This window comes from Kryptolebias marmoratus, linkage group LG1 (assembly GCF_001649575.2).
Source record: "Kryptolebias marmoratus isolate JLee-2015 linkage group LG1, ASM164957v2, whole genome shotgun sequence".
NCBI classification, from domain to species: domain Eukaryota; kingdom Metazoa; phylum Chordata; class Actinopteri; order Cyprinodontiformes; family Rivulidae; genus Kryptolebias; species Kryptolebias marmoratus.
This window is the reverse complement of record NC_051430.1, coordinates 29,808,513-29,821,590: the sequence shown is the minus strand read 5'-3', so window position 1 is coordinate 29,821,590 and position 13,078 is coordinate 29,808,513. Positions and strand designations below refer to the sequence as shown.

The 13,078-nt window shown below is 39.9% G+C and overlaps 1 protein-coding gene across 1 annotated transcript in view; it reads left to right on the top strand.

Annotated features, from left to right (window-relative positions):
* Positions 1 to 13,007, top strand: part of prkg2 (protein kinase cGMP-dependent 2) — a 35,438-nt gene extending 22,431 nt beyond the window's left edge. Inside the window, exons 6-19 of the mRNA XM_017430814.3 lie at positions 216 to 279; positions 4,289 to 4,366; positions 6,443 to 6,537; positions 6,883 to 6,951; positions 7,070 to 7,168; positions 7,270 to 7,420; positions 8,270 to 8,406; positions 8,692 to 8,781; positions 8,904 to 9,045; positions 9,518 to 9,681; positions 9,825 to 9,947; positions 10,142 to 10,204; positions 10,346 to 10,412; positions 10,797 to 13,007. Of these exons, the coding sequence (XP_017286303.1) occupies positions 216 to 279; positions 4,289 to 4,366; positions 6,443 to 6,537; positions 6,883 to 6,951; positions 7,070 to 7,168; positions 7,270 to 7,420; positions 8,270 to 8,406; positions 8,692 to 8,781; positions 8,904 to 9,045; positions 9,518 to 9,681; positions 9,825 to 9,947; positions 10,142 to 10,204; positions 10,346 to 10,412; positions 10,797 to 10,892 (1,438 nt within the window). The 3' untranslated portion in view covers positions 10,893 to 13,007. The remainder of the gene's footprint in view (positions 1 to 215; positions 280 to 4,288; positions 4,367 to 6,442; positions 6,538 to 6,882; positions 6,952 to 7,069; positions 7,169 to 7,269; positions 7,421 to 8,269; positions 8,407 to 8,691; positions 8,782 to 8,903; positions 9,046 to 9,517; positions 9,682 to 9,824; positions 9,948 to 10,141; positions 10,205 to 10,345; positions 10,413 to 10,796) is intronic.
* The last annotated feature ends 71 nt before the right edge of the window (positions 13,008 to 13,078 follow it).

Sequence of the window (13,078 nt, the reverse complement as noted above, 5' to 3'; positions counted from 1 at the left end):
CCCTGGGCCAAAAAAGCCCTAACCCATTCAACCCTGAGGAGACCCTAACCCTAGCCCTGGGCCAAAAGGCCCTAACCCCTTCAACCCTGAGGAGACCCTAACCCTAGCCCAGGGCCAAAAGGCCTTAACCCCCTTAAAGATCCCTGTGGCCAAAGTGTTTTAAACTGCTGTAAACAATGCAATCTTAGTGTTTTTATTCTCTTCCTTTCTCTCAGTGTTTCTCTCTTGGCTAATCTACCAGACGACAAGTTGAGCAAAATAGTGGACTGCCTCGAGGTGGTAAGTTATTCTGTCAGACTATCTATATTTCTACCAGAGGGACAATTTTATTTTTGCATGTATTGCACAACTTTTTGGCAGCTCAAGGGAGCCGGCATGTTGCAGATAGCTGCTGTCAAAATATCATTACCATTTGGCCGTATACCATTACCACATGTCAGCATAATCACTGCAGCTCCAGTTGGCAAAAACTCACAAATTACCGTGTTGATGTACAGAGGCGATATTATTCCTGTCATCGCCGGGGGCTGGATATTATTACTGTAATTATTTGACTAAGGCCCCAGAAAGTATTTATTCAAACGGAGGGACGAGTGATTTCTCAAAGATGTGCGAGAGACAGGTTTTTGGTGCGAGACAACGCGAGTGTGTGATAGAATGTGTGTGGAAACGAGCGGGAGACTGAGGCTGACCCCGGTACTCCTGCTGAAGCGTTGGATTTCCACTGCAAAAAGACAAAACAGAGTAGAGCCTGTCAGCGTCAAGTCCAAACCAGCCTTCCTCAGCATCTTTTCACAATGCAATCTTCAAGGACGGTCGTTGCTTTTGTTGATCATCCTGCTGCCATCAGCTGTGGGCAGATTCTCTCATTCAGTCATTCTGATGAGTTTTATTCCCCTGCCTCTCAGGGAGAAGCTGTAACCTGGCAAATATGCAGAGGTACAGTAAGATTCTTGCAAAGACATTTTTGTGAAACAGTTGGTAATGAATCTAGGTGTGTTTTACATGCAGGTGTAGGGGTGAAGGAGTCTATAGACCAGTGGGCCACCTTCCTGCATGTTTTACTTGTTTCTCTGCTCCAACACCTTATTTGAATCAATGGGTGATTAACAGGCCTCTGCAGAACATGAAGAGGTAATTTAACCACTGAATCATGTGTTGGAGCAGGGAAACAAGGAAAACATGCAGGATAGTGGCCCTCCAGGACCAGAATGGGAGACCCCTGCTATAGAACCTTGTTTTCAGGAAAACCCAGGTTGTTTGGAGACAAAGTTAAAAAAAGGCGAGTGTGAGATGGTTTGTGGAGAGAAGGGAGGCTGACAGGGAGGAGGGCATGAGGAAGACCACAGAGAAGGTGCATGGATGACAGAGGAGGATAATGGGATACGGTGAGATGGAGGCAGATGATCCACTGTGGTGACCTCTAAAGAAAAATGGAAACTCATTAGAATACTTAAAACTGAGTTCACTTATTGTTCAGCTTGAGCTGGAGACTGAGCAATTAACTAAGCAGGAAGAAAATCTCACGGTTTCTAATATTACATCTCAGCTGATGCCTAACTCTGTAATGTTGCAGGATTACTAGGCTTGTGTGTAGTTATGAGTAATAAAATGCTAATATGTTCCTAAATCCCTCAGTGACAGATGGCTGATCTGAATGAAAGCATGTTTTCTTCTGTGAGGCCGAGCTTTTGGTTCCTAAAGATGGGGTGAGACGACATCAAGAGTGGCGTAGCTGTTTGTAAAAAAAAACCCAAACAATCATGCGATGAGGATCAAAAAATCTGTTTTAAAAGGAGGTTGAAAATATGTTTCCCTATAATTCTTACAAGAAACTAAAACTATAGTTAATAAAAGAATAAAAGTAAAGTAATAAAATGTTTCTGGTGTCATTACACGGTTGTTATAATTAGCCAGAGATAACAAGAGTTGCACGTCTCTGTTAGTCATGTTATCATGTTATGTTATTATATTATATTATATTATATTTCTGTCAGTAGCTTGCCTTTAATGTTACCTTTTGGAACGTGAGCCCAGCACTCATCACGCTGGGTTTTTAGAGTAAATGCAAAAAGTAGAAAAGTAACATAAAGCAAGTGACTATTTGACAACTAAAAGTCTCAAAAATGTTTGCGTTCATCTCTGATATTGTACTTTTCATTTCAGAGTGTGTATTTGTATTTGTGTGTGCTGTTTCTGCACACTCCATATTTAGAAACAACGTTTATTATACATGGGCGGCTGGAAATTCTGATGAGTTTAGGTTTGAGGTGAATTTCAGGGTAAATGATCAGATCTAACAACTAAGAGACGTCTAGTTTGATGGAAAAACGCCCACAAAGACTTTTTACCCAAACTCCACTGGGAAACTCAGTCCACTTGGGGTCTGGGCTCTGGTGTAATCCTAAACTGGTATAATTCTGTTAAAGTAGATGATCACAGAGAGACATGTAGTTTGAATAACCAAATGACGTCATGTTATGTATGTGGTGGCTCCGGGTGTTTGAGCTATACTAGGAAGAGAGATACTTTTAAGCAAAAGTCCGTTCTTACCTTTTTTCCTGAGGGTAGTAAAGCTCATTTAAAGTTTACCTCGGTATAATAACAAACTCAAGACGTCGTCCTTCCCCCGAACAGCTCCAGAATCATCCAGACAGTCTTTCTAAACAAAACCTTGGCATGCTGTCTTTGCTGTCACAGTCCTGCATTAAACTGGGCTCTCCTCAAGCGTAAACGGAAGGTAAACAATCTCGGACGCTCAAGCAAAATGCCACTTGTGTCAAGGGTTTTGACAGAAAACACCGCAGACAGTTTTCACAGCGTTGCTCTGATTTGTTTGTTCACTTTCTGACAAAGTCCGCTCTGGTCGGAGGGATTGTAGCAGCAGACAGCTGTCTCACCTGGACAAAGTGGAGGAATCTCTCGAGATGACGAAAAACATCTTAACATTTATTTCAAAAAAGTTTTAAAGTGTCATTCAGTTTAATTAGGGTCCTAAAACTTAACAAAATATTGAAACAACTTGAAGGTGACATTACTTCAGTTCCAGCTGGAGAGTGTCAGAATAAGCAAATGTTTTACTCAGAGTAGAAAGTAGAAGTTTATGCCACGGTATCAGAAATGACTTGTTTTTGGTTTGTACGGGTCTGTTGTAACTGATTAAAAAATTAAGATCATTATAAATCAAAGTAAGTTATTTTTATTATTTAATTAGCAGTAAATATAAGCATAAAAAACACCAGCATGCTCTCACCTGTGTCAGTAAGTGTCATTTTTATGGTTTTGATTGTGTTTCCAGGTAAAATGATTCTGAGAAACTGAGTTTCTATCCTCTGCTGCACTCAGTCTGCAGAGAAGAAAAGGAAATAAAGGCTGTTGTTTCCAAAAATATCAGATGGAACTGGAGTTTGTAATTTATCACTAAATGAACTAATAAATAGGATGTGTTGCAACTATTATACAGATAACAGATTTCTGATCTGTGGTACGCAACAAGCACTGAAGAGTCAAGTTAAACTATTCAAAGATTATATAATCCTTCAGAATTACCTGCTCTGTTGTTCTGCAGCTAATCTGTAGTTATGAATAAAGTGGTAAAAAAAATGAGTTTTTACTTCTAAAATGCAGTTTCAATGCTGAGTGTTGAATGACTGCACTGAAATTTGTTGAAACTTCAGTGTTTTAAGCAGAACAGTAACTAAAGACTAAAAGTAGCATACAAGACAAAAATAGAGGTAATATGTTGAAGCAAATTTCAATTAAAATATAGTATAAAGTATAAGCAATTAAAGGGACCTCATTGTATTTCTATGAATTTTGAAAAAACAAGTAAATATTTTGAAAAAGTTCCAAATCTAAAAACATAGCACCAATCTCCTTAATGAGCTAAATGTTAGAAGTAAAGGTGTGCAGAAGTAATTAGATTGCAAATATTGTATAAAAATAATAAACAGGAAACCAAGAATGTGAATTTGCAGTTCATGTTATTGTGCACTGAGATTAAAGCTACCATAAATCACTGTAAACTGTCAATAAAATGCCCATGTGGCGGACATTAAAGACATCTTAATTACCTCCATGTTTTCTGTTTTGTTCATTCAGTCCCTCACAGATCAGCAGGCTGGGGAGTTCAGACTGGCAGAGCATCACTGATGGTTGAACTTTAGCTCCTGTCCCCCAGGGGACCGGCTACCAGGAACCGTGATAACAGGATCAATGCTTAAATCAATAAAATGCTGCAGTTCTGACTGTTCCCCTCCCCATTTCTCTCCCCCCTTTTCCCCCTCAGGAATACTATGACAAAGGAGAGTACGTCATCCGGCAGGGGGAGGAGGGCAGCACCTTCTACATCATTGCACAGGGGAAGGTAAATTATTTGTTTTATGGTATTTGACTTCAAACTTCCTTTCTAAATGTTGTTTAAAAGCTGAGTCTCAAAGTCTTACTCCTGACTTCTTAAATAAAGTTTAATTACCAGAAGATGATACAGCTGCTTACCCCATAGAGTTAAAAAATAACACTAGATATTAGGTGTTTGTGTCTTACATGTTTCTATCACTGTCTTAAAAGTAAGATCTGGGACAGAAACTTGTCTCTAAAGAAATAACAAACCAGCAGCCAGGAGGATGAATTACCAGCCACTGTCAACAAACCAGGACCACCTATCGACATAAACTCCCATCAAAAATTCAGAAATTGAAGCCCATATGTCTGCTGCAGTGTTGTATTTTTAGAGCCAGAGTTAGGGATGTGGTGTTGTAGCCTCAGTATGAAAGTCCCGCCTGAACTCGTTAACAGGCTGTCAATCACAGTACAACATGATGCTTTCTTCCAAGCCTCAAATAACTAATTAAAACTAAACATACAGCAGCAAGGTTAGAACTACGAGAACCAACAGAAATCAAAACCTGGAATAAAAGATTTCAGATCCGTGCAGAGCTGAAGCTCAGCAGAGAGGGACGGGAGGGCAGCCTCTTGTCAAAGTTACCATTTTGTGTTTTAACATCGTACGTCTGCATTTGTTACTGTCTGCTGCCGTGTAAGGTGGGCGATCATGTAGTTCCTGTGTTCATTTGTTTTGTCTGTTTGTTAGCAAAATGTCTTTTCAACCTGTGGACAGATTTGAGTGAAACTCTCAGAAAGTAATCACTAAACGTATGTCTACAACTGAATAAGTTTTGGAGTCAATCAAATTCAAGGTGGCTGTCACAGCTGGTCAACCTTAGCAAATAGAAAATGGCTAAAACTCTGTCAGTTTTATACATATTGAGCTAAAATTTGGTGCGGTAGTAGCTGAGATCCGTCCCTAACACATACTCTGTCACATGCTGCCTAAAACTTTGGCATGCAAGGTGGCAGGTGACATGCATTCTTTCAAGGAATGCTACTTTTATCTATTTATAGATTTTTTTAGTGTCTTATTCCTGAGTTAGTTGCTTACATTTTGGTGTACGATGCAAAAATGTACAGACTTGAGCCATAAACATGCTGAAACGTTTCAAAAATATTGACAAACACCTGCAGTGTTGTCTCTGTGGGACCTTTGACCCCAGCGGTTTCTGGTGTGGCACACAGACAACATGTTAGGTGTGCGAGAAGAAAATGAAGCCATACATTAAATAGATGTATTATTTTCTCCTCTAACAATATGTTGTTGTAAGTGTGTGAGAGTGTGAGGTCTGACTCACCCTCAGTGAGTAACCTGACACCGAGGGGAAAGAAGGGAAATGTAGAGGGGTGAGTGCCCACAGGGGATTTTTTTAAAATGCCATTATACGTTGGTGTGAGACAGCAGCTCCTAAACGCTAACATAACCAGGGTGAGGCATATGTTGTTTGGGAGGATGGGAGGTAATACAGGAAATGACTCCCCCGCCCCCCTTTGTACCCCCTGACCAGGGAGGGAATAAACTCTGAGAGGAAAAACATGGGAAGTGAGGGTCACCGGGGTCAAATGGGGCACTTAGCTAAAACACACTCGGGCCATTACGGCTGTGATGTCGGCGTGGCGTTTCTTAAACGGGACGGTGCCACGAGCACGGCTGACCTCCACCGGGGTGGGCCACCAGGTTTTAAAGCCTCACAAATTACAGAGAAGTTTCAAAACATCCAGGCTGAGCAGTCTTTTTTTTTCTGAAGACTTCTCTGGAAGGCAGGAGTTTCAAAAACAACTAGTAGAAAAAAAAAACTGATTTTACTGATTAAACCTTACAATTCATTTGTGTATTTGGACAGAATGTCAGGAAAATATTGAGTGCATCAACGGCAGCTAATCACACATGATCTATCACGTTCACATTACTGGAACTGGATATTTCTAAAGTTTAACACGTCTTATGCTTTTACAGTGCGTGTACAAACATTCAGAGAAAATGTGAAGCACCTGTGAAAGCTGAACTGGAGACATAAAGTGCTTTAAAGGTCATGAAAACTGTGTTAACCAGGTGAATGTGACCCAAACCACCGAGGCCCACAAGATGCCGCAGATCATCAACACACTGCAGACAGGAGACTACTTTGGAGAGAAAGCACTCATAAGGTAAAAACAACAAAAGTTGTTGTTAAAAACAGGCAGTAAGTTGGCACAAAAGGGAAGCATTTTGAGCAAAGCAATTAGCTGCTTTTTATATTTAAAACACGGAAAATATTTCAAATTTAGGTTGGAAAGCCCTCTTTGTTTTTCATGACAATTGCATGTTCTTTTTATTGTTAAACATTAAATGTTTTTGAGAGATGACAGTTTTTATCCTTCAGTTCTGATTCACCAATTATTCTCCAACACTCGAAGCCCAGTGGGATACATTACCACCTTTATGTCATCATTAAAACAACTACAAGGTTTAGGAATTGAAGTCGCTTTTTGTGCTCTACATGTGTTTTTTAGTGATGATGTCAGGTCAGCCAACATCATCGCTGACGACAACGGGGTGGAGTGCCTTGTCATCGACAGGGAGTGAGCAGTTTTACTTAATGGTTGAGAAAAATTCATAAAAGCCACTTGAAAACGAAATATCAGCTGTACAGTGAGTAGTGAACATGCAGCTAACGTTTCTCTTCATTTGGTTTTAAAGGACGTTCGATCAGACGGTGGGTAACTTCAACGAGCTGCAGAAGCACTTCCAAGGCTACGTGGCCACACTCGACCGTGACGACAAGAAGAGACATACTAAGTAGGATCAGAACCCTGAGGCTCAGGACGGCGAGCAAATAAGGACAGAAAAAACATTACTACAAACACTACACTCCATGCTTGTCACCTCTGTTCATTCAGGAAGTCGATCTCACGGCACCAGAGCCAGCCGCTGTCTCCTGGTTTCATCCAGCTGAAGGACATGGTGTCGGTGTTTTCTTCATCCAGTCCTTTTGATCACCTTGAAGTCATCGCTACACTCGGTGTCGGCGGATTTGGACGTGTTGAACTGGTAATCCTTGTAATGATCTGACTGTGAAGAGTTAATGAACCGCAAGCACAACACAGAGTTAGATGAATTATAACAATAGAATAAATTAAATAATAAGAAACTCAGCATTCTTAGTTGCTTGCTTTGCATTTCATTGCTTTTTTTCTGCAGATATTATTGGTATTACTGGTAATGTTTGTATTGTTGGCAGAATGTTTGAAGAAGTAGTTACTCACTAGGGATGCACTGATACCACATTTGTTCAAAACAAGCACAAGTGCTTACATTTGGGTACTCGTTAAGCAGCTCGTTAAGCAGTTTTTCAGCTTCGTTCTGCTCAGAATGGTGCAGCCTGATGGTGTCGACCGACCCAGGTCACTTCTAACTGTCTGTCTTGGTGCTGGAGGGCTCGCCTCAGTGATGAGGATGTTGATGGAGGCCTTCATCCTCTTACTAGAGACTGAGCTCTGGCTCAGATCCTTATATTCCCACGTTCCTCTTCAGCTCAATTGTTCACTTTGAAATAGCTCTACATCGCTTCTTCTTCTTCATCTGGTGTTTATTTGTGGTTAGCAAACAACTTTCTGGTGCATTACCTCTACCAGCTGGTGAGGAGTGTGGATCAGGACGTCCAACTCAAAACGAAAAGCAAAAACCTCCTCCACACGACTGACATTAGCTTTATTTTGTCCAGTTTTATGAGCACTTACTGCATTGTAAGGCATTCATAGAGAAGAAAAAAAGAATACAACTAAGTTGAAAAACCTAACTTAAAAAAACAACTATCCTTTCCAATCCTCAAGCTTCTGCTTTGAGAATTGACAAAATCTGTAAAAATGCCCTGTCGTGTGATTCTCCATTCATTCGCAGGTGAAGGTGAAAGGTGAAGACATCACCTTCGCACTAAAGATCATCAAGAAGAAGCACGTTGTGGAAAACAGGCAGGAGGAGCACATCCACTCTGAGAGGAGGATCCTCGCCGAGGCCCGCTCACCTTTCATAGTCAAGTCAGTCCTCCTGTGTAGCATTTCTAGTTTTTAAATAATAATATAATAATTGGCTGTAATTATTAATTTAAGCTCCTGTTATTTTATGACTAAGTAACGTTACCAGTTGCTATCTATATGCACTAATTAGGTCAAATAAATGTAATACAAACTGATTATTTTGCAGTTATTAAAGATTCAAACAGAATGAAACATGCTTCTTCTAAGCAGGAAGTGAGTTTTCTGCTCAGATGATGATTTAACTTATATTTTGAGGTGAAACTGAACTCGTTTTCTGTTCCTCAGGCTCTATCGCACCTTCAAGGATAATAAATATGTGTACATGCTGCTGGAGGCGTGTCTGGGAGGAGAGATCTGGAGTCTGCTCAGAGACCGGTGGGAGAGGCTGAACCTGCTGTCAGCAAAAAAAAAAAAAGTTTCTTTGTGATTTTTGTTGCCTCATGCGATGACTTCTGTGTTCCAGTAAAGCTCTTTAACTTTGTTTTTCTTGTGTTCAGGGGAAGCTTTGACGAGCCCACTGCCAAGTTCTGCATCGGCTGTGTGACAGAAGCCTTCGAGTATCTCCATCGTAAAGGCGTCCTCTACAGAGACCTGAAGCCTGAGAATCTGATGCTCGACACTGACGGATACATCAAACTGGTGACTGTTCCTCGTTTTATTTTCCTGCTTGTAGTTTTTAAGTTTTATCCCACTTCAGTGCAGCTGTTTGTTAGTTTGAGCTCTAAAAGTTCCACATAAATAAAGTTAAACTGACTTCAACATTCGTTTACTGCAGCCAGGTTCAACGACGAAGTTTATGCTAAATAAAAATGAATAATTTTGTGTTTACAATTCAATATTTAAAAATCTGAATTAAGTTCACTGTCGTTTTATTCATTTATCAAGTTTTGATCAGATGGTTTTGTAAACAATGTCTTGTTCTCATCACATTTATTCATATTCTATTTATCTCCCGCCATCAAAGGCAAAAGGGCGATAGTGTTTTTGCCCATTTGTGTGTGTCTGTCAGCAAAATATCTCTTGAACCAGTGGATAGATTTTAATGAAGGTGCACCTGGTCTTTTTTTAACCCGATTTTTGTGGAGCTTACCAGTGAATCCGACCTCCACAGGTCGACTTTGGTTTTGCCAAGAAGATCCGATCGGGCCAGAAGACCTGGACCTTCTGTGGCACGCCGGAGTACGTGGCCCCGGAGATCATCCTCAACAAAGGCCACAACTTCAGTGTGGACTTCTGGGCTCTGGGCATTCTTGTGTTTGAGCTTCTCACTGGCAGGTCAGTCATCTGTGGGAGTCATTTTCCTCATCATCATCATCCTTCAGTCTCACAACAGATTTAAAGTTATTAAAAGCTGCAGAAAAGTTTCTACAGAGCTGAAAGAAATGAATGAGCTGCCTGTTTTTTTGTTAAACCCACAGTCCTCCGTTCTCAGGAAGTGACCAAATGATGACCTACACTTTCATCCTGAAAGGCATAGAGAAGATGGACTTCCCCAAGAAGATCAGCAAGAGACCGGAGGACCTGATACGCAAACTGTGCAGGTACATCTGCAGCCGAGCAGGGCGGCGGAAATCCCTCAGCTCCTCGCAACTAAAACTGACGAAGGTTAACAATCTGACAGACACAAGAAGATTTCAGTTAGGAAATCAAATCTTTCTGATCGGGGGATGAGGATGGACGTGGTTTCATTCTGTCAGAATCTTGATTCAAGACGTTTGTCTGAACTACGTTACAGGAGGAACCCTGCAGAGCGACTGGGCAACCTCAAAAATGGACTGACTGACATTAAGAAGCACAGGTAAGGAGGAACTGATGGTTTTTGTTCTTGGAAAAGGTTACATTCAGGATATGGGCTGCTGCAACCAGATCACCTCTGAGGACAGTGTAGCTGGACGCAGTAAGTTTAATTTAATTTATTTATACTCTGATGTATCTGTAGGTGGTTTAATGGCTTCAACTGGGAGGGGCTGAAGGTGAAGACGTTACAATCTCCACTGAAAAGAGAGGTAAGTGTTGCATTCCCTGGAAAGGCGCAGACAGAAAATAATATTTTACCATCAAACTGTGTTAAATATGAGGTAAACCCACTGAAATGGCATTTAAAGTATGTCCCGCGGGAGAAACAGGTATTTTTAGATTTACAAATGTGTTCCTCAAAAGGCATCAGATGTAACTGTTAATTAGACCTCCACAGTTTAATTAACAGTATATTATTCTACAACAAAAAGGTGTACATTGATTATTAAACCTAATAATATGTCATGCATTTTTGCGCCTCCTCGATTGTGTTTCTTTTTTCTAATATGAGATGTCCAAAACTGAACTTTAAAGGTTCAGGAGATAAATTTTCCTCTTTTCTTGATGTTTTTTCTTCTTTCCCCCCACCTTAGCTCACTGGACCGACTGATTACAGCTACTTTGACAACTACCCCCCTGATGAAGACAGTCCTCCTGATGAGCTGTCGGGTTGGGATATGGACTTCTGAGTACCTCTGTTCCATCTATTTTCGGTGTTTCCCTCACATTTCGTCTCTCATTGTGAGAAAAAACAAACCGGCGGACTGGAGGGGGGGTCTGCAGATGCTGCAATCAGCAGGTTGACATTTTCAGCACAGTTAAACAGTTTGTTTATTATGTAATCATCTCTGTTTTTATGGTTTATAAACCTGACTGAAGCTTTAGTTTGTGAAAAACAACTGTTGGTTTGTTAGCTTTAAGGTTAATATTATTATTGTAATAAAACCTTGTTGTGGGTTTCAGAAATATGCTGCTTTCTGAAGAAGAAAGGCACAAGGGGCTTTGGTTTTTGTTGCCATAAAAGCCCCCATTTCTGTTACAGCCGTCTTTTTGGCTGTAACAGAAAACAGAGGCTGAACTTATAAATTTACAAACATTAGGGTGTTATCGAAGTTAACATTAATGGTAGTAAATACCAAATAAAGAAGACCTGATGACCTCCATGTGACGGGTTTCTCCACTTCTGCTTTTGTCCTCTTTGGATTTAGGTTTAGTTGATTAACTGATCTGCACTGAGGTCAATTAATCAAATGCTGCAAAGTTAAAGTGTTTGTTTTGGAAATGGCAGCCTCGGATTGTTAACATAGGTGTTATTTTAAAAAAAAAGGTATTTATTATTCTGATTTTAGCTGGGTCATGATTTTCTCTAAAGGACAGAAAAGCTGAGTCACACCTGAATATTTAACTTTAATATTTTAAGTTTTCACATTGTTTCAATATTTGACTGTGAACTTGTATTTTGATGTGTTTGACCTGTGTGAGAGGTTTTATAAACTGCAGAAAAATGGAATAATAACGTCTGCAGCAGATTTTTTTTCCAGGAGCTTCACTGCAGAGTTTATTGTCCTGTTTGACTCAGTAATGATCCAAATGTTGACGGCAAACATAACGACCTGCAAGGCAGAGTGGACAATCGTTACTGTTCAAATCTATTTTTGGCTCAACTATCTGCTTACTTTAGCAGATGTTCTTCTTTAAAATATTGGGTTTTTTGCACAGAGTGGCACAAAAATGTCAAGTTGTTTAATGCTATATTTGACATCTGACAAAGCTGCAATACATTCTTCCATTTATTCCTGGTCAGCTACCTCTCCTCTCACATTTTTATTTGACATTTTCTGAATCAACAGTATTTGTTTTTACAAAGAATTCACAGGATACCCTAACCCAAAACCTTGTCAGACACTTAATCAGTGAATGAACTCCGTATTCAGCAGGTGCCGGTTGAGGTATTCTTCTTTTGTGTGAGTCAGACTTCAAATATTTTTGTGTCTATCAATTATTTAAGTCTAAATAACTGAAAAAATGGGTTTAAAATTCCACAGAATATCCCTAAATCTTCTTCAACTTCACCTAAGAAAGCTGTGAAAACGACAAATATTCTTCTAACAGCAGAGTAAACCAGCTTCAACGCGTACAGGAACAAAAAAAACTTCTGAGGTTTTTATGTCCTTTTATCAAGTCGTCTGTTGGTCTTTGTTCCCAGAAAGTTTGTTTTGTCCAACAATAATGTAACTGCCTCTGTGTGTGTGTGTGTGTGTGTGTTCCTGGTTTTTGTTACTTCTTTAGAATAGAATAGAATAGAATAGAATAGAATAGAATAGAATAGAATAGAAATAGAATAGAATAGAATAGAATAGAATAGAATAGAATAGAAATAGCCTTTATTGTCCCGCTGAGGGGAAATTCAGGTGTCACAGCAGCATCAGTACAGAGGTTCACACACTAGTTATTTTATAAACTATGGATATTACACAAGAAAACAAAATTAACATTGACTAGCCATGATACAACTAATAATAGAAGGTGCAAAATGAATATAAGAATTGTGTAAGAATAGAAAAACGATGTTTTGTTTTAGAGACAGTAGACTATTAAAATCCTGTCTGACTTGTGCAGAAACACAGGTGTGCAAATATAGTCCCGGTACAAATGATTGTGCAGCAGCAGGTATGTAAACACTTATAGTGAATTTTTTGGCATGGTGCTGGCAGTGACGTGCGGTGAGGTTCATGGTTGGTGAGGCACTGAGAGTCAGATTTACAGATATATAAATCCAAAAGGGTAGCTTATTCAATTGGCTACTGATTATTTCATATCTCATCAGCGTTCTTCACACACACACTCTCTCTCTCTCTGTCTCTCTCTCTCTCTC